The 22,384-nt window shown below is 44.6% G+C and overlaps 1 protein-coding gene across 13 annotated transcripts in view; it reads right to left on the reverse strand.

Annotated features, from left to right (window-relative positions):
* The window catches only part of SCML4 (Scm polycomb group protein like 4), a 134,450-nt gene that overhangs the window by 19,253 nt on the left and 92,813 nt on the right, over positions 1-22,384 (reverse strand). For 10 of the 13 annotated variants that reach the window (XR_002823312.1, XR_002823311.1, XM_023727627.1 and 7 more), the window contains 2 exons: positions 17,901-18,095; positions 922-1,212 (listed from right to left, as the gene is read on the reverse strand). Coding sequence is in view for 9 of the 13 variants with exons in the window: in XM_023727627.1 (XP_023583395.1) it covers positions 922-1,212; positions 17,901-18,095 (486 nt within the window). In the remaining 4 variants the exon portion in view is untranslated. Of the gene's footprint in view, positions 1-916; positions 1,213-17,900; positions 18,096-22,384 lie in introns of all 13 variants that reach the window. The other 3 variants (XR_002823314.1, XR_002823313.1, XM_023727628.1) reach the window with 2 other exon arrangements.

Consider the following 22,384-nt stretch of genomic DNA (forward strand, 5'->3'; position numbering starts at 1 on the left):
CTGCAAAAAAAAGAAACAGCACCCATACCTCACACCATACACAAAAACTAATTCCTGAAGGTCAGGCAGTCAGGAAGTGGGAGATCCAGGATTTCAGTCCAGGCAGACTGGCTCCACAGTCAATGCAATTTCCACTATGCTGAAATACTGAAGCTTGATACTAATTTTTAAAATACATAAATCTGAATGGACTCCAAAATATCTCTATAATGACAGCACTTTCATACATTGCATTCCAATAAGTTTTCTTTAGTGGGGAAGACAGAGGTGGCATTACAACCAGCATTATGGGAATTTTGCTTAACTTTGATTATGCGCATGTATTTATATCCTGCAAGTGGCTTCCGCTATGCGAGGGAAAACTCTTTACCAATTCTAGGCACCTCCTTGACTCCCTTGCAGTTAAGTGCGGCAAAATGATCAGCTCTTGCCAACAGAATGTGAGTGGGGGTAATGTGTACCACTTTGGGCTCCAGAGAAGAATACATGCCTTCTCCACACACTTGTAACCTTTCTGCCCACTGTACGCACAGGGCATGGAGGCCATAGGGAATGGCAGGGCAACAAAATGAATGCAGCCTGGCTCTATCAATAGAGATGCCCCCACCAATTAGGAACACCCACCTGGGACCCTTGAACAAAAAATAAACTTCTATTGTATTTGAGCCAATGTACATTTGGAGTCTACTTATTCCTACAGTCTAGCCTACCCTAATCCACCAATATGTATGTTTATGGGTCAAGGGCTGAGATTGATAGCTTTGGACAATAACAAAAATCCATGAAGGAGCTCATGCAAGCTTCTGCTTTTCCCCAGTGGTCCTGCATTCACAGTCATGGCCTCCCCTCCACATGCAGTGGTCCCAGGGCAAGGGCAGAGGAGACGAAGTCATGGGGAAGCCAATGCATGCATTACATTACCACATCTGTTTCCTTCAAGAGAGGTCCCGTTTCTCTTGGGGCTGGAGGCTGGGGGCCTCAGCCCAGATGCTGAAGGGCTTCCAGAGGACAGGAGGTTGGTGCGGACACCTCCAGCAGTGGTGGCAGGGCCTCCCCCAAGGCGGCTGTCTCCAGAGTTCTGCCTCTTGCGGTATGGCGAGGAGGAGGGGTACAAGGAGCCCCTGTGGTTAAAGGCGGAGGTGGAGGGGTCCACACCGTAGCGGTTCATGCCAACAGGGTTCACCAGGCACTCTTCGGTGGTGACTGTTTTTGCTAAGCAAGAAGGCAGTGCAGAGAAGCAGAGATCAGAGAGAAGTTCAAGAGGCCACCTGGGGCTCAATCGTGGCAAACCTTTCCCCGGCAGTACAGTGCCCACTCTCTGTGGGGAAAGGAGATGAGGAGAAATGAGCCTAATGGCATAATTCCCAAAAGCACACCACAAGTAAATGAGGACTCTCCTTACTTTAAAGTGCAGCCTCTCGGTCTGTTGAACTCTGTGTGTGAGCCACACCTATGGCCAAATGGCTTTTTATTTTTCCCTTAAGGACAAAGTCCATAGGAATTACAGGGGTAGAAAGAGGAAGCAAAATATTCTAGTAATTCTTACTCCTCAGTCTCGCCTACCCCAAAACAAGATCATGTCTCCCTAGTCCCATCAACAATCATTGGTATATTAGACCCTGTCAAAACAGATCTGATATTCCAAAAGAAAATGCAATCGAGTAACAAAAACCAAAGGGTCCTCCAAGCCTGGCACTAGGTAAATGCATTTGGGGCCACAAGATCCAAACGTCTTCTCCATGTATGGATTAAAAAAAATCAGTTGCTGTCAAGTCAACTCTGACCCATGGCAACCCCACATAGGGTTTTCAAGGGCTGATTTTTTGGAAGTAGATCACCAGGACATTCTTCTGAGGGGCCTCTGCATGAACCACCACACTTTCTGTTAGCAGCCAAGTGTGTTAACTGCTAGGACTTGATTTTGTTAGGGGAGGTAGTAGGTCTTTTCACAAAGGAGGATGCACATGGCACTTGCCTCCAAATAGAAGTCACTGAAGAAGTGCAGTGTTTTTCAGGCTGGGGGTTGTGAACACTTTCTTAAGAGTTTTGTAGAGTCAAATCTGACAAACACCACTTTGGCCACAAGGACACAGTAAACTGAGCATCCTAAGGGTGTGCCCGCTCCATGCTGCATGCTCTGTGGCCAATGTAGGGCTGCAAGATGTCTCCAGGCACCTGGAATGCTACACTTTTGCCTTGATAGGCCCCTACTGCCCAACTCTCCCCTCTGGGACAGAAGGCATCAGTAGGAAGAGCCTAAAAAGGAACTGGCTATGGAGCTCTAGCCTCCTGAATGGAATGAGGGGGAAGAAAACTAGTATTTACCAAGCATCTACTCTGAACCAGCACCGTTCTAAGCCAGGGAAGCAGTAAGGCTGCCACTACATCACCTTTCTTGGAAAGTTCTCACAGTCTGGGATACCAGACCTTTTGGAACCCCCAATGGCAGGCGCTTGGGCATATGTCAGGACACTACACAGTGTCGAGCATGGTGGCTGGCGTCGAGGAGGCAGTCAATAAATATTTACTGAGTAAACGTTTGAGCCAGTGCAGCAAGAAGACAGTCATTGCACAGAATATGCATTAAAATTCATAGTATAAAGGGCTAGACATAAATTCTTAATCTAAATTTGTGATAAACAATGACAAAATTTAATTAAACTATTTATTTGTGTATTAAATACTCTAAATCTAAGTTAAATACGCCAATGTAATTCTGATAGTCTAAAGCAGAGAATGGAGATAGTTTACCAATCTGCACTATAATTGAAAAATACAGATGCAGATAAAAGACCATTCTCTTATGATGACGTGTGGAAATGAGGAACAAGGGAACACGCCCATTATTGGTCTAAAAACCATGGGTGAGATCAAAGGTAATAAAAGCCAGCCTCCAGGCTATGATTCAAATGAATTAATCAGGAAGTAAAATTGACTTTAGAGATCATCAAGCAATGGCTCTCCACCCAGAAAGGATGAACCAGTGATTCTGAAGTCAGCCCACGTTGACAACCATGGAGACTAATCACCAAGCCACCCAGACACGGCTTTGCAGAGCCGGCGGGTCCCAGGAAGACTGTGAGTGAACAGCATATTCAAGTGTACATGCCACACTGGCTTTCTGAACTGACAATACAGACCTGTTCAGGCCTGACTAAAACAGCCTTTCCCTCATCTTTATAAATAGGGGTGATGCCACCTAAATCATAACTGAGTGTAAAAGTGACTCATATAGTAATGGCCAACAGCATATAACCATAGGACTGAAAAGGACCTTCACAAGCACTCAGTCCAGCATTTCCCCAAGTGCTAAATGCATCCCACTGGTGGTAACACGGGATCACTACAAGTAGTACACAAGTAAACATTATTTTATGTTAATAATCATATGTTTTAATGTACATGCAATACACTGTCAGTAGCACATCAACCCATGATTTTGCTGGTACAATATCATTGCTTAAGATGGGCCTAACGTTAAAAGAAATAAATCCATTTAAAGGAAAATCATGAGTAAACAGTTCTATAGGTGTAACTCAAACATAGCAAGAACTGTGAAGGTGGTACCTTAGCACTTGGAGAGCACTGAGCTAGCCCCAATCCCTCTTGTCAGGCAGGGTGGTATCTAGAGAAAAAACCTAGGTAGATAATTGATCCTCTTACTTAAAACCTTTCCTAAAAGATTTTACAGTCGCCCTCACAGGCCATTGTGCCACAAATCTCACTGCCTGAAAGTTTTCTCTTACATCTAACCCAAATTCCTCTTGCTTTAGTTAAAGAAAAAAAGACTGGATAAATATCCTCTGTATTACTCAAAGTCCCTGGGTGGCATAAACAGTTAACATGCTCGGCTGTTAAACTGAAAGGTTGGAGGTTTGAGTTTACCCAGAGGTGCCTTGGAAGAAAGGTCAGGTGATTTACTTCCAAAAAATCAGCCATTGAAATTCCAAAGCAGTTCGATTCTAGTCAGACGCACATGGAGTTGCCATGAGTTGGAATCAACTTGACAGCAACTGACATGCTATTCAAAACCATTAAGTCAGGAAACATACAGGTAGATGAATTACAGGTATTCAGAATTTCTAGCAGCTTAAGAATTTAGTTGAACTGTGACACATGGATTGTTGTTACCTAAATCCACTGCTGAAAGTTGGTAAAAAAGAAAAGACCCCCTCTGTACTTGGAGAACCACATTTTCCAAGCGAATTTGTGACAGACTGATGGGTGAATGGAATCCTGGTGGCGCAGTGGCTAAGAGCTACTGCTGCTAACCAAAAGGTCGGCAGTTCTAATCCACCAGGCACTCCTTGGAAGCCTTAGGGGGCAGTTCTACTCTGCTCTATAGTGTTACTACGAGTCAGAATTGACTAGACGGCAGCAAGTTTGGTTTGGGTTGGTTTGGTGAGTGAACACCAGGTGGGGCCAGCAGATCTGAGATAGTCCAGCATCACTGCCCTGTGAGGATCCAACTCCCGCACACACAGAGTAGTAGCAACCAACAGGGCTGACAGGATAAGACGTTCACGGTCATTTTCTCCTGGACCCTTAGAAAGTTCTTTCTCATCTGAAATATGCTGTCTTGTCACCCTGGCACCTCTCATTAAACAAGAAGATCGAACTCAGCCTCTATTTGAGGCATTTAATTGCAGTGGAGAACATCAGCTAAGCAAAGTACAGGCTTTTTATTCTGTTCTCTTCTATAACCCCTTGCCTCATCCAAGTGACTAATGTTGCACTTGTAAATTGTTAAATCTTTCCTCCAGAAAAAAGAATATCTGCTTTTTGTGCAACTGAAAGAGCACGCTTAAATAGAAAGGCAAATGTGCAGACGGCACATTCAAAGAAGCCTGCCACATTTTCAGGGTTTAGCATCTTGGGAACTTTCAAGAGAGCCTGGCGTTCCTTTTTCACCACTGCTAATCTGTTTGTGGACAATGGTTCCCCTCGACCGATGTGTATAAATCCTGCCTATTAATGAGGCCAAAGAATACTCTAAAAGAGTTCCAATCCACTCAGCCTCAAGGGATGCCTGTTTGCTTATGAATCCAAACTGTGTCTAAACCTTCCTGTTTGGGGAACAAAGCCCCAGAGGACTGAGTCCTCCCTCCCTCCCTCACCCCACCAAGGCTTCCTGGGAACATCCCTGCATCCTTGGCTTTCAGTTCGCCTGGTACAACCCATTCCTGCTGCAGTCCTTGACAGTTGGGCCTGAACAGCTAGAATGTAGAGAACCTCTGAAGAGAGACTCAGGAAGAGGAAGAGGGGCAAGAAGAGGAAAGTCAGGAGCCATAAAGAGAAAGAGAAAGTTCCAAAGCAGCGAAAGCAGCACAGACCGGGCAAAGGGGTCTGTTTGTACAAAACTACAGGCACTCCCAACCAAACTTCAGCTCAGGCTTGCGCTGACCCCTTCTCAGAATTCAGGACCCAGGACTCACTGCTTGCAGTTAAGAGTGCTTGCACTATTTATTTTTATTAAAATAATGAAACTGGCACTTTACTTGGATTTTGGAACAAAATGAAGCCCCAAAAAGCAACAATACCACCATCTGCAAAATTATTCTCACATAATAAATACCTAGTCATCTCATAATAGCCTCAAATCTCAGAGCCTCAGACACTATTCTCTCTCTCTCTCTCCCTCTCTCTCTCACACACACACACACACATACACGCGCAGCCCTCCACTCCCCACCTTATCTCCCTTCATCAGTCATAACTCCCCAATCAGGGGAGCAACGGCACAGGGTGAGCCCTTTCTACAATCATTGCTGCCACCTCCCACTAGGCAGGGAGCCATTGCCTTTCTCCAGAACAATTAATTGCCTGACTCATAGCAGGTCTGCATAGCCCAGCAGGCACCCAACCCTGCCCAGACTGACAAGAAGGTCAAATCACTGGATCAGTGTCCAGAGCGCTTCCTGTGGGAATAGCTCAGCTCAGCTGCTTAGGATCCAGAAGCACCACAAGTCCTTACCCCTGAGCCCAAATGTGTAAAGGAAGTACAGTAATACAGTCGGCCTGATAGCACTGCAGACTGAAATAGCTGTGGAATAACTATTGTTGTTGGCGCCATCGAGTCGATTCCAACTCATAGAGACCCCATGTGACAGAGCAGAACTGCCTCATAGGGTTTTCTTGGCTGTAATCTTTATCCGATGTTTAACCAGATGCCACCGCCAAAAGAGCACAGCCAGGAGGCCCTGGAGTGTAGAGAGAGACCTGCAAGGAGAGAAGCAGAAAGAGGAAGAGGGGCTGGAGGGAGAGGCCCCAGAAAAACAACAGCAAGTACCCAGTCAGTTAAAGAGCTGTGCCTCTCCACTCTGAGTCCGAGACACAGATGCATTATTGCATCCTACCTTGGGTGGCTGTGTCTCTGCCACCAGGCAGCCCTCACGCACGCTCCTCTCAGGTGAACGCCAGGTCCCAGCACGTGCTCCGTGCTCTGGGAGGCAGGGAAGACCTTCTGCTGCGGACATCTAAGGAAAGTCTCTGGTGGTAGAAACCAGCAGATTTCCTCCTTGCCCTCACTGCAGCCTTGCACGGAGACTCTTGTGGAGGTTTGCAGACTTCTCTTTTCTCAGACTCGGTCCCGCCCCTTGTTCTTGCTCAGATAAGCTCATCACGTTTTCCCTTAGAGCCCCCTGTGGCCTCTTGTCCCAGCCTACCTGGTTCAAAGGGCACCAGGCCACACCACCTATGAAGTTTTGCATTTCATTCCCCTCAATTAAATTTTCCATTAACTTGTTCTCTGGCCGGTATAGATTTTCTCTTTAAGCCTGTCGCTACAGTTCAGACCACTCAGCCCTTAGAATCAATCTTATGACTCCCCTCTGGTCAATTTCACATTTATATTTCTTCTCCCCTAATGAGATGCACAGAAACCAACCATAAGTTTAATGCCTGACACCCGAACTTCCTTAGCCCTCCTGTATGTTTCTAGTTTGCCTAAGACTTTGCTCTAAGGCTATGGATTGATTCCCTTCTTTGGATATTATGACCAAAGTGGGCTGTTTGGAACAACGCCCTTTCAGTCTCAAGGGGAGAGAAAGTTCCACGGCCACCTTCCATATGATCTTGCAGCTTTGCTAAGGCTCTGCCCAAGGCTTAAGGGAACTCCCAAGAGGTAGGCGAAGGTAAGGGGCACCTCTGGCAGTCATGGCTGTTTCCTCAACAGCCCCCACACTCTTTGGTCTCTGGGGAAATTAAAAGAAGTCCTTAATCAGGGGTCTCTGGACAAGGCGACACCTTGTAAATTTCAGTTCGAAACGGACATCTCAACTTTGGGAAAGGCTCATGGTGTTTTCTAGGCATTACCAATGTGTTCCAATTTATGTGGCAAATATTTTCCTGAGAAAGCACGTAAAAAATACAGTGTATCATCTTTGAGAAATGAGAGTTCCCTTCTTTAAAAAGCATGCACTAAACCTGTGAAACATACTTTAGAAAGTGATGCAACCCTTTTGTATAATAACTAACCATAATTTATTTATTTTTTAAGGTGGGAATTTTACATATGGGTCTTCTTATACTTCAGAAAAGGCCGGTGGGAAAGAATTACAGGAGAACATGGTCTCCATTTTGGGGGGAACAGAAATAGAGAATGGTGAAGGGGCCCACCCTGAGGAGCCCCCATCAATGGGCTAGTCAAACAAAGCTCCATTGGATGTTTGTTTCTGGAGAGCTGCCTGTCCTGTCTCAGCTGCCCTGATCCCCGCTCTGCCCCAGCTCATCATTTCTAAGATTTTTCCCTCTAAGCACTCTTTGAGAACTGGTTTTCAGGACATAATTTGCTTCCACTTTCCAATTTTTATCCTTCTCAAAAAAAAAAAATAAATAAAAGATATCAAATCCACCCAGCTAATTGCAGACATATGCAGACAGACCACAGAGAACACCCTCTCTATGACCCATCCATCTATCACTACATATGTGCTGAGCATCTGCTGTGTGCCAGGCACCAGTCTTGGCCAGGATACAGGCAGGCCAGTTCCCTCATAGGGACTGTGACCTTTCTGATACCCTCATATATACCCACTTGTGCCAGTGCTTCAAGATCAATGCAGTCAATTATACTTCTGCCTTTCCAGACCATCTCCAGCCGCTCCCCACACCTGACTCCCAGAAAGCCAGAAAATAGCCAGAACCCAGTCACTTAGTACCCAGCCTACCATTTACATACCAAGGCAAGAGATGCTGTGACTGGTAGCTTTGGCCTATATGAACCCAGAGCAGCCAGAGATGGTACCCAGAAACAGTGCCAAGCAACTGCTCTTCATTGTTAGGGAAGGCTGCGGAGATAGTGCCTGAGGAGCACCCACCACACTGCGAGCAGAAGGATATTCAGGGCCTGCCTGGGTTCCTGGGGTTGCCATAGCTGTGGTTAGCTGCTGCCTCATTGGCAGGCTTACGGGACCACACTGAAAACCAGGACCAAATCTCATGACGAGGGGCAAGGCCCACCAGGTTCTTCCTCTCATCCTCTGCTAAACATTCTGACTCATAAAACAACCACAGGCCACATTTGGCATCAGATTAATTCAGAAGGATATGGGATGTGGATCAGTTTCCCATCCTTGTAGCAGACCAGGCAGCAGTCCACACAGCCATCCAGGATTCTTTATGGACTTAGGTGACGCATCAAATGCAAGGAGCTAAGATTCATAATTCATAATGGGATGGTGTGGGATTTGCTCTGGCTTAGAAGCTTTATGTCCCACAGGAGTCAAAATCTCTTGTAACAATCCCATAGGCATAGCTTCCAGAGTCCCTGCAAGGGATCTGGTCTTTTACAAGAGTCACTGCACTCAAGGAAGCCCAAAGCTGTGGCGTCTCTATTAGGTGTTTGTAGTTCATACATAGCTCCTCCCAGACCATCAATCAGTGGTCTTATTATCAGAAACAACATTGCTTAGAAACATAATTGACATCACACTCTTATCAGGTTACAAAGGGATAAAGCGAACAGAGAAAGTTAACTTAAGGTCAAATTCTCATGCAGAAAGGCAAAGGGCTTTGTTTTTACCTACATGAAGGGATGATGTAATAGACAGCTTCTGAGGTAGCGCCCCACGATCCTGCCTCCTGGTATCCATGTCCTTACGTAATCCCCTCTCTCGAGTATGGGCTGCACCTAGTAACTGACTTCTAATGAATAAAAAAAAAAGTTGCCATTAAGTCAATTCAGACTCATGGCAACCCCATGTGTGTCAGAGTAGAACTGCTCCATTAAGGTTTTCAATGGTTGATTTTCCAGAAGTAGATCATCAGGCCTTTCTTCGGAGGCACCTCTGGGTGTACTTGAACCTCTAAACTTTTGGTTAACATCCAAATGTGTTAACCATTTTCACCACCCAGGAAATCCTCTAATAAATAGAACACAGCAAAAGTGATAGAGTGTCATTTCTGAGATTAGGTTACAAAAGACTGTGGCTTCCATCTTGCTAGCACTCTCTCTCTCTTGCTGGCACTCTCTCGCTCTCTTGCTTGCTCACTCTGGTGAAGCAAGCTGCCATGTTTAGAGATAGTCTGTCAAGAGGCCACATGGCAAGGAACCAACAGCTCATGGGGAACTGAGGCTCAACCCAGCAGCCTGTAAGGAACTGAATCCTGCCAACAACCACACAAATGAATCGAGAAGTGAATCCTTCCCCAGTGGAGCATTGAGGTGCTGGCAGTCTTGTGAGAGACCCAGAGCCAGAGGACCCAGTGAAGCTGCACCTGGATTCCTGACCCACAGAAACTGTGAGATAATAAATGTTTATTTTAAGCCACTAAGTTTTCAGGCAATTTGTTACACAGCAATGGATAACTAATACATATGAGAAAAAAGACATTTGTTTCATCCCTCTTGGCTCTGCACATCAAGATTGGAAGTTGAGATTATTAACTCACTAGCAGATGGGATATATCTGGGAATTCCAGAATATCTGTCCAATTACCTGACTGAAAGTTTGTTTTTTGTTTTGTTTTTCCCAGAAAAGGGTTTACTGCTTATATATGAGGCCCAGAAACCACCTACTAATACAGAGTTCATGAAGTTTATCATGAAGCTTACTGGTTTCCCAAGCAGCTTCAATTCAAACTGGCATAGTTTGCCATTTGAACCCTTGTTCTGATGCTTGGCCAGCAAATACTGGTGCGAATCACCAGCAGATATTACCTTAGGGCCCTTCAGAGGGGTTCAAGGCTTCAGTCCAGGGGAATATCCCAAAGAAGTGGGCGGAGTCTCCAATACAGCCACTGTGGGCTCTGGAGGTTTTGAAATGGCTACATCTCACATACTCGGTCCCTTTGTTTCCTTTTGTTTCCCGCAAGGCATTTGTCCCTGTGTTCCTACTGGGGACCGTGTGTTCTGATTTATAAATCTAAGAGCTTGGCTACTGTCATGGATTGAATTATGTCCCGCAAAAAATGTATGTGTCAATTTGGCTGAGCCATGATTCCTGGTACTATGTGATTTTCCTATAGGTTGTAAATCCTGCCTCTATGATGTTAATGAGGGAGGATGGGTGGCAGTTGTGTTAGTAAGGCAGGACTCAATTTCAAGACTGGATTGTGTCCTGAAGCAATCTCTTGAGATAGAAAAGACAGAAGTGAGCAGTGAGACAAGGGGACCTCATACCATCAAGAGAGCAGTGCCGGGAGCAGAGCACGTCCTTTGGACTGGGGTCCCTGCACAGAGAAGCTCCTAGTCCGGGAGAACACCGAAGAGAAGAAGGCCGACAGAGAGAAAAAGCTTTCCCCTGGAGCTGACGCCCTGAATTTGGACTTTTAGCCTACTGTAACTGTGAGGAAATAAATTTCTCTTTGTTAAAGCCATCCACTTGTGGTATTTCTGTTGTAGCAGCACTAGATAACTAAGACGGCTACCATCCCCTTAGATTTAGCTAGATGTCCGGTCCATCCCCTGGATCTACTCTTCCATCAGAGAGGCAGGAGCCCTTTTGGACAAGCTTACCATAGACACCAAAGGCATTCTGCAGGTGACCCAAGTATAACTGATGGGCAGAGAGGCCAGGAGACCTCAGCATCATCTGGCCACCTCTAAAGTGAGGTATGAAGGTATCGCTGAAAGATAGTTAGCCTCATGGAATAAAGGAGCAGATCCCAGTATATTTTTTATTTGGGGAGATAGTAAGGAGTTGGAATGGCGGTACCTTTCAGAGAATTCCTGAGGTTAGCTTTATAGGAAGAAGGGTCCATATGGTTTTTCCTGACTTTTTTACAGGATCTTTTTCTCCTTCTCACACCCTTGTAAAAGGAGTTCTCAGAAACAGTAGAAAGCCTGCTGTGTATTTGCCATTATCATAATTCTGTTCCTCAAGTCTTGGTGTTGGTGTATTTGATTCACAAGATGATTTTACCTGTGATCTTGGACAGGAGGAGTATTATCTTAATTTCTTTTGCTTTCTTTGAATATAGATATTTTCTATTAAAATAGCAAATTGGTCAATATGATCAATATTATACTATTTATCCTGTATTTAAAGTAACTTAAGAGGTTAAAACAACTTAATTGGAGCATTCATTCATTTGTTTACTTAACCAATAGTTATTGAGTACCTATCCTGTGCTTTCTCAACATCTATAGAACTCGAAAGAGAACCTAAGCCTTATAATGCAAAGGGACCCAACAAATTACTGAACATTGTAAAAATGTATTTTAAATTCAATAAATTCCTCTAGGGGTCCTTTTTTTAAAAAGAGATTATTTTTCCCCTTTTAGTTCAATTTTAAAACTATGTACAAACATAAATAAATGAATAATACAATTGAAAATATAATAGCTTTTTCTAAATGAACTTATAAGGCAGTTGGGGTTCAGTAAGAGAATTGTCGCCTTTAATGTGGGAGACCCAGGTTCCATTCCTGGCCAGTGTACCTCATGCACAGCTATCACTCATCTGTCTGTGGAGGCTTGTGTGCTGTTATGATGATGAACAGGTTTTAGCAGAGCTTCCAGACTGAGACAGACTAGGAAGAAAGGCCTGAAGATCTATTTCTGAAAATTAGCCAATAAAAACCCCATGGATCACAACAGTTCAATCCACAACCGATCATTAGGATGGTGCAGGACCAGGCAGCATTTTGTTCCGTTGTGCGTGGGGTCACCGTGAGTTGGGAGCTGACTCGACAGCAGCTAACAAACAACAAAAACAAAATGAGCTTAGGTTGGCACACAGACAGAGGTAGGATTGAAAAGCCCACGCGTGACAACAGTCCCTCCATTCTGTAAGGGCTCTGGCTGGCCTTCCACTCACCCTATCTGTCTGAAAATCTATGAGGGCTTCTGTATTTGCTATAGAATTTGTGGAATATCTTCTTTAACCTTTCCATCAAAATTTTCTGCCAGGATTCTTAAGACCTGAGATTTCCACTGGTACTTTGTTCTCCTTCCAAATGACCCTCTTTTCATGCTCCACTTGAGGATTAGATGGCCATTTTTTTCATGTAGTCCATGTCTGTGATGAGACAAGCACGGCTCTGCAATATCCCCATCATGTGGCCTGCGCTGGGTGACAGCCAGCTGCTAGGGAGTCTAGAGTAGCACGCCTTCCTTCATGTCTTTTTTCTCCTCCATCATTTCTTATGTTATTTAAAATACCAGGTCAAACTATGTTCAATGCCTACTTTGTGTGGGTTTTGTAGGGATGAGAAAGTTTTCCTGGTGGCCAGGGATGACACGTTTTGCGTGCCCTATGGATGTCTCCCAATACTGATGCAGCCAAACGAGAAGGAAATCCCACAGTTAGACACTCAATGATCCTTGTGGCAAAGATAGGAAACCCAGACGGAGAAAAGAGAATGAATCTGCTTGAACTTTCCTCTTTGATTTTGCTAAATGGGGACTGGGATTTGTTTTGTTCCTTTGTGTCTTTGCTAGAAGAAGTGGCTCAGGTGTGCCAAAGATGACTAGGGAACGCCCATTTTGTGCCGTCAGCCTTCTGAGCCAGGAAATAGGAATTCACACTCTATCCAGCAAGGGCTGGGTAATAGGGCCCCATTGACAGCAGGACCTAGGAGGAAAAGCAAAGGGCCAGGGATGAGAAGACCTGGGCTCAGTTTCTTCCCCACTGCTGCCTTTCTATGTGGTTCTGAGTGGGCAGCCTCATCTCTGTGCATCTCAGTATGTTACAAATAGTGGGAGCTCAAGAAATGTTCGCCTATTGGCTGAATGGATGGGTCTATGTAATGAAACTTATGCCACTTGATACACCCTACCCCTTTTTATAAATAAATAATCTTTTGGAAAGATAGACATTCTCTGTATAACCATTCTGTATAGCCATTCTCTGTAGAGCTATTATATTAGACAAATTTGTAGTTCAACAAAGAAGCAGATTTGATTTCTAAATGCTGGGCATACATGTTCAACCATAATGGGACACTCCTATTGTCTTCTAGTACCTGTCTCAAAGACCTCCAGCCAAGGGAGGGAAAAAAAAATCAAGCCTTAAGAATAAACACCCCTCTTCATCCCCTACCATCCATGTGTTAGGGAAGTTAACAAAAAGTAAACAATTTGTTCCTGTTGTGCTAAACCTTCAAAAGGCAGGAAACCAGCCACTAAATTAGATCTTGTAGAAGAGTTTAGCTATCACTTTTGTGGTTTCCAAAAAAGATCACCTACTCTTGATGAGCAGACAGTTTGTTCTGCTGTGTTGCATAGAGTCCAATGCAGTAAATATTTATTGAGTACTTGTTATGTTTCAGGCTCCGTTGGGGACTGCATGGTCCTGCCCCCAAGTCTATCTAGCGGAGGATAAGATCTGTACCCAGATTCCTGTAATATAGGGCAGAATTAAATGCCATTGTGGGTGTATAGCGCTACAAAGAATGTTCTGTGGAGAGAGCAGATGGACTTGGGGAAGGCTTTAAGAGCTCCAGAGACGCTACTGCAGGTGGTTTCCAGGCCACCCTCTGAAAATGTCTTCCTTTTTTTTGCTCCTTCCCCGGAGCTGCAAACCTCCGTTTCTCATGGGGGTTTGCGCACATGCCACCTAGCCCCGACCACTCTGCCTCCCTCACACCCTTCTCTTCTCCAGCCCAGGGACACCTCTACTGGATGCTGGACACCAAAACATTCTCAGGGGCAAGGAACCATCAGACACACTTATTTTACTGAAAACCTGAAATAAATTGCCCTGTATGAGTAGGACTCTGCCTGCCCACACTTTGCCATTCAAAATGTGGCTCCTGGACCAACAGCATCAGCATCACCTGGGAGCTTGTTAGAAATGCAAAATCTCAGACCCCATCCCAGACCTACTGGATCAGAATCTGCATTTTAGCAAGATTCCCTGCGTGGTTCATTTGCACGTTAAAGTCTGAGAAACATCAGGCAAAAGCTCATTTATAAATTGAGAGCTTTTTTCTAAACGCTTAAAGGTAAAATTTTCCCCCATGATCGTCTCATAACTCCCACCTGAACCATAAATATGATCAAATCCATCTTCCTGCCTCCATTTCTCCCAAAGCACTCAGGCAGCTGGGTAGGCCTGAGGCTGGTTTTCCCTGGACACAGAAAAAGGATCATTTAGAGAGAGAGTTTTTATTTCAACGGTCTAAGGAAGAGATTTGGAAGAAGCCCTTTCTCTGCTCCAGAGGAAGAGAGAACTTGCTTCTAGTGTGATCCACTTTGTCTTGGTGTCCTCACCTCCACGTTGGGAGGCCCCTCACTGCTACCAGGTCTGTCCTCTGCCACCTGCAATCTGTGACTCTCAGCCTGGAAGGGACCAGAGAGGACATCTTGTTCCTACTTCTACAGGTTTCCAGATTTCCCTTAATGGCTCTAACAAATGGATGCCAACCAGAGAGATTAGAAGGCTTTTCCAAGCTCACATATGTAGAGACATCAAGAAAAACATGAAAGTATATAGCATTTGCTCATACCTACCCTATTTAATTAGGTACTTGCCTTTTATTCTTATTTCCCAGGTCTTAGAGAGATTAAAGTAAAATTGCAGGCAAGGTCCTTGGCAGTATCTGAAAAAATATACAAAAAATCCCCCCCAAAAAATCTATGCTAAGAATCTAACTTTATCCTTCACTGCTGTTCTCCTGGATTTGACATATCAACCCACTGCCATAGAGTTGATTCCAAATCATAGAGTAGGACTGCCCTGTAGGGTTTCCGAGGCTGTAAATCTTTACAGAAACTGACTGCCACATCTTTATTCCATGGAGTCGCTGGTGGTTTTGAACTGCTGACCTTTTGGTTAGCAGTGAAGCACTTTAACCACTGTGCCACCAGGGCTCCTTGAGGTATGTTGTTGTTGTTATGTGCCATCAAGTCAGTTCCGATTCATAGAGATCCTATGTACAATAGAAAAAAATACCCCCTGGTCCTGCACCAGCCATCCTCACAATCATTGTTATGCTTGAGCCCATTATTGCAGCCACTGTGTCAATCCATCTCTTTGAAGCTCTTCCCCTTTTCACTGACCCTCTACTTTGTCAAGCATGATGTCCTTCTCCAGGGACATCCTGATAGCATGTCCAAAGTATGTGAGACAGAGTCTCGCCATCCTTGCTTCTAAGGAGCATTCTGGTTGTACTTCTTCTAAGACAGGTTTGTTTTTTTCTTTCGACAGTCCATGGCATATTCAATAGTCTTCACCAACACCACAATTCAAAGGTGTCAGCTCTTCTTCAGTCTTCTGTATTCATTGTCCAGCTTTTGCAGGCATATGAGGCAAATGAAAACACCATGGCTTGGGTCAGGCACACCTTAGTCTTCAAAGTGATATCTTTGCTTTTCAACACTTTAAAGAGGTCTTTTGCAGGAGATCTGCCCAATGCAATGCATCGTTTGATTTCTTGACTGCTGCTTCCATGGGTGTTGATTGTGGATCCAAGTAAAATGAAAACCTCGACAACTTCAATCTTTTCTCCATTTATCATGATGTTGCTTATTGGTCTAGTTGTAAGGATTTTTGTTTTCTTTATGTTGAGGCATAATCCATACTGAAGGCTATGGTCTTTGATCTTCATCAGTAAATGCTTCAAGTCCTCTTCACTTTCAGCAAACAAGGTTGTGTTATCAGCATAAGGCAGGTTGTTAATGAGCCTACCTCCAATCCTGATGCTGCGTTCTTCTTCATATAGTTCAGCTTCTCGGATTATTTGCTCAGCATACAGATTGAATAGGTATGGTGAAAGCATACAACCCTGATGCACACCTTTCCTGATTTTAAACCACGCAGTATCCCCTTGTTTTGTTCAAATGACTGCCTTTTGATCTATATATAGGTTCCTCATGAGCACAATTAAGTGTTCTGGAATTCCCATTCTTCAAAATGTTATCCATAATTTGTTATGATCCACACAGTCGAATGCCTTTGCATAGTCAATAAAACACAGGTAAACATCTTTCTGGTATCCTCTGCTTTGAGCATGGATCCATCTCTGGTATAGTCACCCTTATTAAATATATTTTTTTGTTGAATGCTTTAAGCCTGATTGCGTGCACATATGTGCAAATGTACGGCTTTTCATTATTCATAATGGTTATCCTATTCCTCAAAAACTTTCCTAAGCTCAATGATTTATCTTATTCCAAGACAGGGTCTCACACAGTGCTTCAAACAGAAGAGGATGCAGCAAATGTTTGCAGAATGACATAATGACTGGATTCCAGTTTCACTGCCTAAGTGTTCATATATCAACAGCACTGCTTCCAGAGAAAGAAAAAAAGGCAAATTTTCTGCTCATTCTTGGGAACTTGAAGTCACTTTCAACTCTTCAAAAATCCAAAACTCAGGGCTGCTAACTGGAGAGGAGTCCCTTGTATGAGCATCTGCAGACAACCTTGTGACTAGCTCACCCAAGTGGCCTTGTTGCCCTTCCCACTGGTCACTTTTCCATCCTGAGCTATTCTGCAGCTGTGCTTCAAAAGGAGCTCAGCCACTGGGTCAATTCCCACCCAGTGACAAGAAAGAAACACTATCTCTCACTGCAAGGGGTATTTGAAACATGGTCCAGTCAACTGCACCAATCAACAGTTATATCTTTTATTCACACAGGTGGGCATATGAGGCTCCCAGGCAGGAACAACTTAATATGTTCTTCAGCTCTAGTTTCTTGGGGATTTCTTAGTTCCTCAGTTTCCTAGTTTTTCAACTACTCAACAATGAAGAATAAATGCTTAGCATCTCAATTAGAGGAAAGTAATGAAAATCACTTATTACACTGAGTTGATCCTCATTATTTGTGGAGTCTGTATTTGCGAATTTGCCTACTCGCTAAAATTTATTCACAGCCCCAATATCAATACTTGCTGTGCTTTCGGGATCATTCAGAATGTGCATGTGCAGAGCAGGGTGGGAAAAGTTGAGTGGTTCCATATTTGCTTAATCAGCATTCACAGGGACTTTATAGAACGTAATTACCACGTATGAGGAGAATTGACTGTCTATGTGATGCAGTCTCATGCCTAAACTCTAACAACATAGGCCTAAAAGCTATGAGTCCCTGGGTGATGTAAATGGTTAATGTGCTCACCTGCTAACTGAAAGGTTACAGGTTCGAGTCCACCCAGAAGCACCTCAGAAGAAAGGCCTGGAGATCTGCTTCTGAAAAATCAGCCACTGAAAACCTTATGAAGTGCAGTTCTACTCTGACACACATGGGGCGACTTGATGGCAACTGGTTAAAAGCTATGACAGCTCTCAGTAGCTTGAACTCCCTCTTCCAACTGCAGCCTGGGGTGGGGGCCATCCAGGGACGCCTTAGTCCTAGCCAGCCCTGAATACTCCCTGGGCGTCCACGGGCCTCCGGCAGGAGAATATCGAGGAACGATGGTTTTTCTCCTCAGCAGCAGCCTCACCTGCCCCAGAAGGCAGAGACATCCAAGATAGTGGGACCACCCTGCTGGCAGGGGGAAGCCATACTAAGCCTACCTGACTCTGTCCTCCCATCCTCTTTCTCCTGGGCTTTCTCAAAGGCACTGGAGCCCCTGGGGAAGGGCTGGTGGCTGAAGAGGTCATCACACAGGAGGCTTCGGCACAGCTTGGCCAGGAAGCGAAGGACGTACCCAATGCTGTTCACCACAGGTAGACTCCGCACGTGCTGTTTTCCGTCAAAGGAAGCTGAGACTGAAAAACCATGGAGACAGCAACTAAGAGCCAGGCACTGGAGAAGAGTGTTTTGTTTGTGCTGGTTCTGTTTTTTAATAGGCTGTCTTTGAATTGGAGTCCCTGGGTGTTAATGTGCTTGGCTGCTCACCAAAAGGTTGGAGGTTTGAGTCCACCCAGAGGTGCCTCAGAAGAAAGTCCTGGTGATCTACTTCCAAACAATGAGCCATTGAAAACCCTACAGAGCACAGTTCTACTCTGACACACATGGGGTCACCATGAGTCGGAATCTACTTAATGGCAACTGGTTTTTATTTTAATGTCACCTGTTTTTTTCTCACTAATGTCCTGTTTCTGTTTTCACTAATGGTGTAATATATGTTATTTCCAGGATCCAATCCAGTAAACCACGTTGAATTTAGTCATCATGTCTCCTTTGGTCAGTTTCTTGGTCTTTCCTTGGTTTTCAGGACTTGGACAGGTTTGAAGAGTAGTGGTTAGGTATTTCGTAAATGCCCTGAGTCGTTTGAGTTTGTCTGATGTTTTTCTCACCATTAAATTGGGGTTATGAGCTTTTGGGAAGAAGACCATACAGTAAATTGCCTTTCTCATCACATTATATCAGAGGTTACATGGTATCCACATGACTTATCACTGGTGATGTTAAACTTGATCATTTGGCCAAGGTAGTGTTTACCACATTTCGCCACTGTATTCTCCATATTTACTCCTTGGAGGTGAGTCACTAACTCCTGCCCACGCTGCAGGGTGGTGGGAGCATGAAGCTCCACCTCCTAGAGAGGGGAGATTCTACATATTATTTGGAATTCTCCTATAAGGAAGGTTAGTCCCCTCTCCCCCATTTATTTATTTAGTCAATTACTTATTTATATCAGTATAAGTTTATATCTTATACTGCTGCTAATTCAATACTATGCTGTTTATTTGCTGCTCAAAGTGTTCCAGCTTTGGTCTTTGGGCGCTTTCTCGGGTTGACTCCTGCGTCACTTATGACCTACCATGATTTTTTTTAGCACCTCTTTGCTTCCTGACACTACTGTATTCTTCAGGCTCATTTTGTATATTACCTGCCCCAGCCCTACAATCAGCCATTTCTCCAAGGAGCTTTGGTTCCTTTTACGGAAGAGGTTAGAAAGAAAGTGGCATTTAGAAGTGGACATTGGTGTGCTCATTGCTACTGGGGAGTCACTAGTTCTGAGCCCTTTCACTGAGCAGAGCTAAGAAACGTATGTGTGTATGCTGTTGTGGTTAGGCTCTGTCAGTCATTTTTGACTCATGGCGACCCTGTATGATAAAGTAGGACTGTCCCATAGAGTTTTCTTGACTGTAGTCTTTATGGAAGCAGATCACCAGGTCTTTCTCCTGCAGTCAAACGCTTAACCATTTGTGCCACCAGGGCCCCTTTTATCTGTATACTAACCCACTGTATTTATTTGTGTGTGTGTGTATATATATATATATTCAAATAAATATGCATTGATATTGATGACTCCAACTCTAGTCCAGCACCACAGGGTTCACTCTTACCTTCTGAAGGAGAATTTTACAAAAGGAAAAAATCCTCTCCACGGTGGGTTACCAGAATTTAGACTAGAGAGACACCAGTTTCCTGTAGCCCAGAGCCTGTTCCTTTATGCATTTCTCCAATCCGCTAGCCCTGTGCCTGCATACCAGCTCCAACCGTGGGGGACGCACAGAGACCCCAACAGGACGTTCGGCTTCCCACCTCAGTCTCTGCCACTGGGGTGTCAACACCTAGGGGGCAGCCTGGTCACTTACATTACATCCCCCAAAGGCTGGCAGAGAGGCAGGGGCTGGGGCAGGGGCGACCACAGCTAGTTTCGATTTCAGAACTCAAAAGGAAATGACCATTCTAACGAGAAATCAAAAGAATCCATTTCTTTCCCGTAGCTCTTTACAGTTTGACAAGAGCCTTCACACTTGTTGTCGCCTTTAGTGCTGCCAACAGTCCTAAGAGGACAGTGAACAAGAGGTCATCACCCCACGTTACAGATGAGGAAACCGAGGGGAGGAACTGGGGTAGTTTTCCAGGCCATGTGGTCTCTATGTGGCTCTTGCCTGTCAGTTTTAATACTCCCTGATTGGGAGAGCCAGCCAAACAGGCTCCCTAAGGAGGTTGTCCTGGCCACTTGAATGCTCTGGAAATTCCCTTTCAGTGGGGGCACTGCTGCTCACCTCCACGTATTCTAGTTACGACGTAACTAGAATAGTAGTCCCTGACTTACAACATATTCTATTTACGATGAACTGCACTTACAACCATCCAGGTTTTTTTGGTTTTTGTATATTTTATCATTAGTACATCTTCCTGGGAGGAAGTTATGGGAAAATGCATGCAGAGGATATGGAAAAAATTACTGAGTTATGTGAACACTTCAAGCATTTGATCAAGATAATATGATGGAAGAGATCAGTGGAAAAATCGTTCATATGGCAAGAACGTTGAATTTAGAACTTGATATGGCCTATGTGGAACAGCTCATAGATCACAAAGAAGAGGAATTGACAGTTCAGGACAATGGATTTTGAAGAGGAAAGAAATGCTAAAGAAGAAAAAAATAATGAGGAAGAGGAAGGAGCAAAGTTGTAAAAAAAATTTACAGTGAAAAGATTAGCTGGAGTCTTTTCTAAACTAAATCGGGACCTTCAGTTGCTTGAAAACACGGACCCAAAAGCTGATTGCTTTGCTACAGTTGATAGGCAGATTTGGAAAGCAGTGAAATGTTACCGTGAAACGTATGAAGAAAAAAAGGAAAGGATCATACAGACAATTCTCACTAATTTTCTAACTAGAAACACCATCCCTATTCCCAGTGATAATCCAGCTGATCCAGAACCTTCCACAAGTGGAGTTATTACCGCAACTGATAAAATGCCAACGTTGTCCAACTCTTCTTCATCAGTGGGGTAAATTTTTATGATTTGTGTATTTTTTAATGTATGTATGTATTAAAATACACCTTTAAGTTTATATGTAATGTTTCCAACCCCTAAAGATAAATAAAGGTTGGATTTATAAAGATAAAGATAATAAAGATAATAATAATGAAAAAAATGAGGTATTCGACTTCTGTCAGAACCAACTTACACCGGAGTCATCGGAACAGAACCCTGTCATAAACCAGGGATTACCTGTACCTTAAAAGACGGTGCAATGGAAACTGAACCCACAGCAGGAGGGGCTTGGGGCATCAGCTTGTCCCATAAATCATTGTGCATGCACTCCCAGGGGTGCCTGAGCGATCACAAAGTAGGAAAATTCTACCACTTGGAGGAGGACATGGGACCTGTGAGATTATAAAAACGACACCTCTGGGAGAGTGTGACTAAGGCAGAGCATCCAAACAGGTGTGCTGAAATGGGTTACAGGGTACTGCGACACTGCTCCTGTCCACCCCTGGGTGGTCTGAGGCCCAGACAGCCTCTTCCAGCAATAGGCAATTGTCTTCCTTGAGCCCATGCTGCCAGCACCAATGTTACCCTTTTCTATCTGACATGGGAACGTTTGGAAAGCAGGGCCTGAAAGATCAGGTTCTAAGTGGAAAGTGGGAAATCTGTACTATTTCTCCTGGAGCCCCTCCCTCCCTAAACCACCTTGCTGAGCCTCAACATCACCATCCGTAACATGAAGAACCACGTGGTCATTTAGTACCTCGTGGTGGTGGCATGAGGAGGCAGCTAGGTGCACTCTCCAAGACACTTAGGCAGCATGCTCAGCTTGGGCCTTGAATTCTCTCCGCCAAGGGAAACTTGGCAAGGATCTGCCCCATTCCCGTTTTGGTGCCAGGCATTGCAGAACTCCTTCCCACTGCCAAGGCCCCTGAGGCCACAGAAAGAGGGCTGGGCAGAAAAGCAGGGAAAACGAGGTCAGTTCTCCCAGCTGAGGGGCAGGGACCATAAAGAACGTAGTGAGAACAGGATGCTTTCGAGGGGGTAGGCATGGAGTGAAGGAGGCACTTTCTCTGAGCACCACACCTGAGTCTTGAGCCATTATACTTAGCAAGGAAAAAGGCCTTCAACCTCAGAGGGAAGCCCTGGATGGAGAACCTGGCTCTCAGGTGGGAACCAGGAGAGGTGTCACCAAGGGGCTCTCGCAGGGCCTGATGACAGGGCTCTCCTCCTGCCCTCTCTTGGAGCTCTACTTCTTCCTCCTGTTTTTGCTTGCATCTACTAAAGTCTCTTAAAAATCACCCTGGGTAGACACATGGACCTGGATCTTGCCAAATTCTATTTTAATCAATTACTAGCAAGTCAGATGCAGCTTCCTG

Source organism: Trichechus manatus, unplaced genomic scaffold, assembly GCF_000243295.1.
Source record: "Trichechus manatus latirostris isolate Lorelei unplaced genomic scaffold, TriManLat1.0 scaffold00017, whole genome shotgun sequence".
Taxonomy (NCBI): Eukaryota; Metazoa; Chordata; class Mammalia; order Sirenia; family Trichechidae; genus Trichechus; species Trichechus manatus.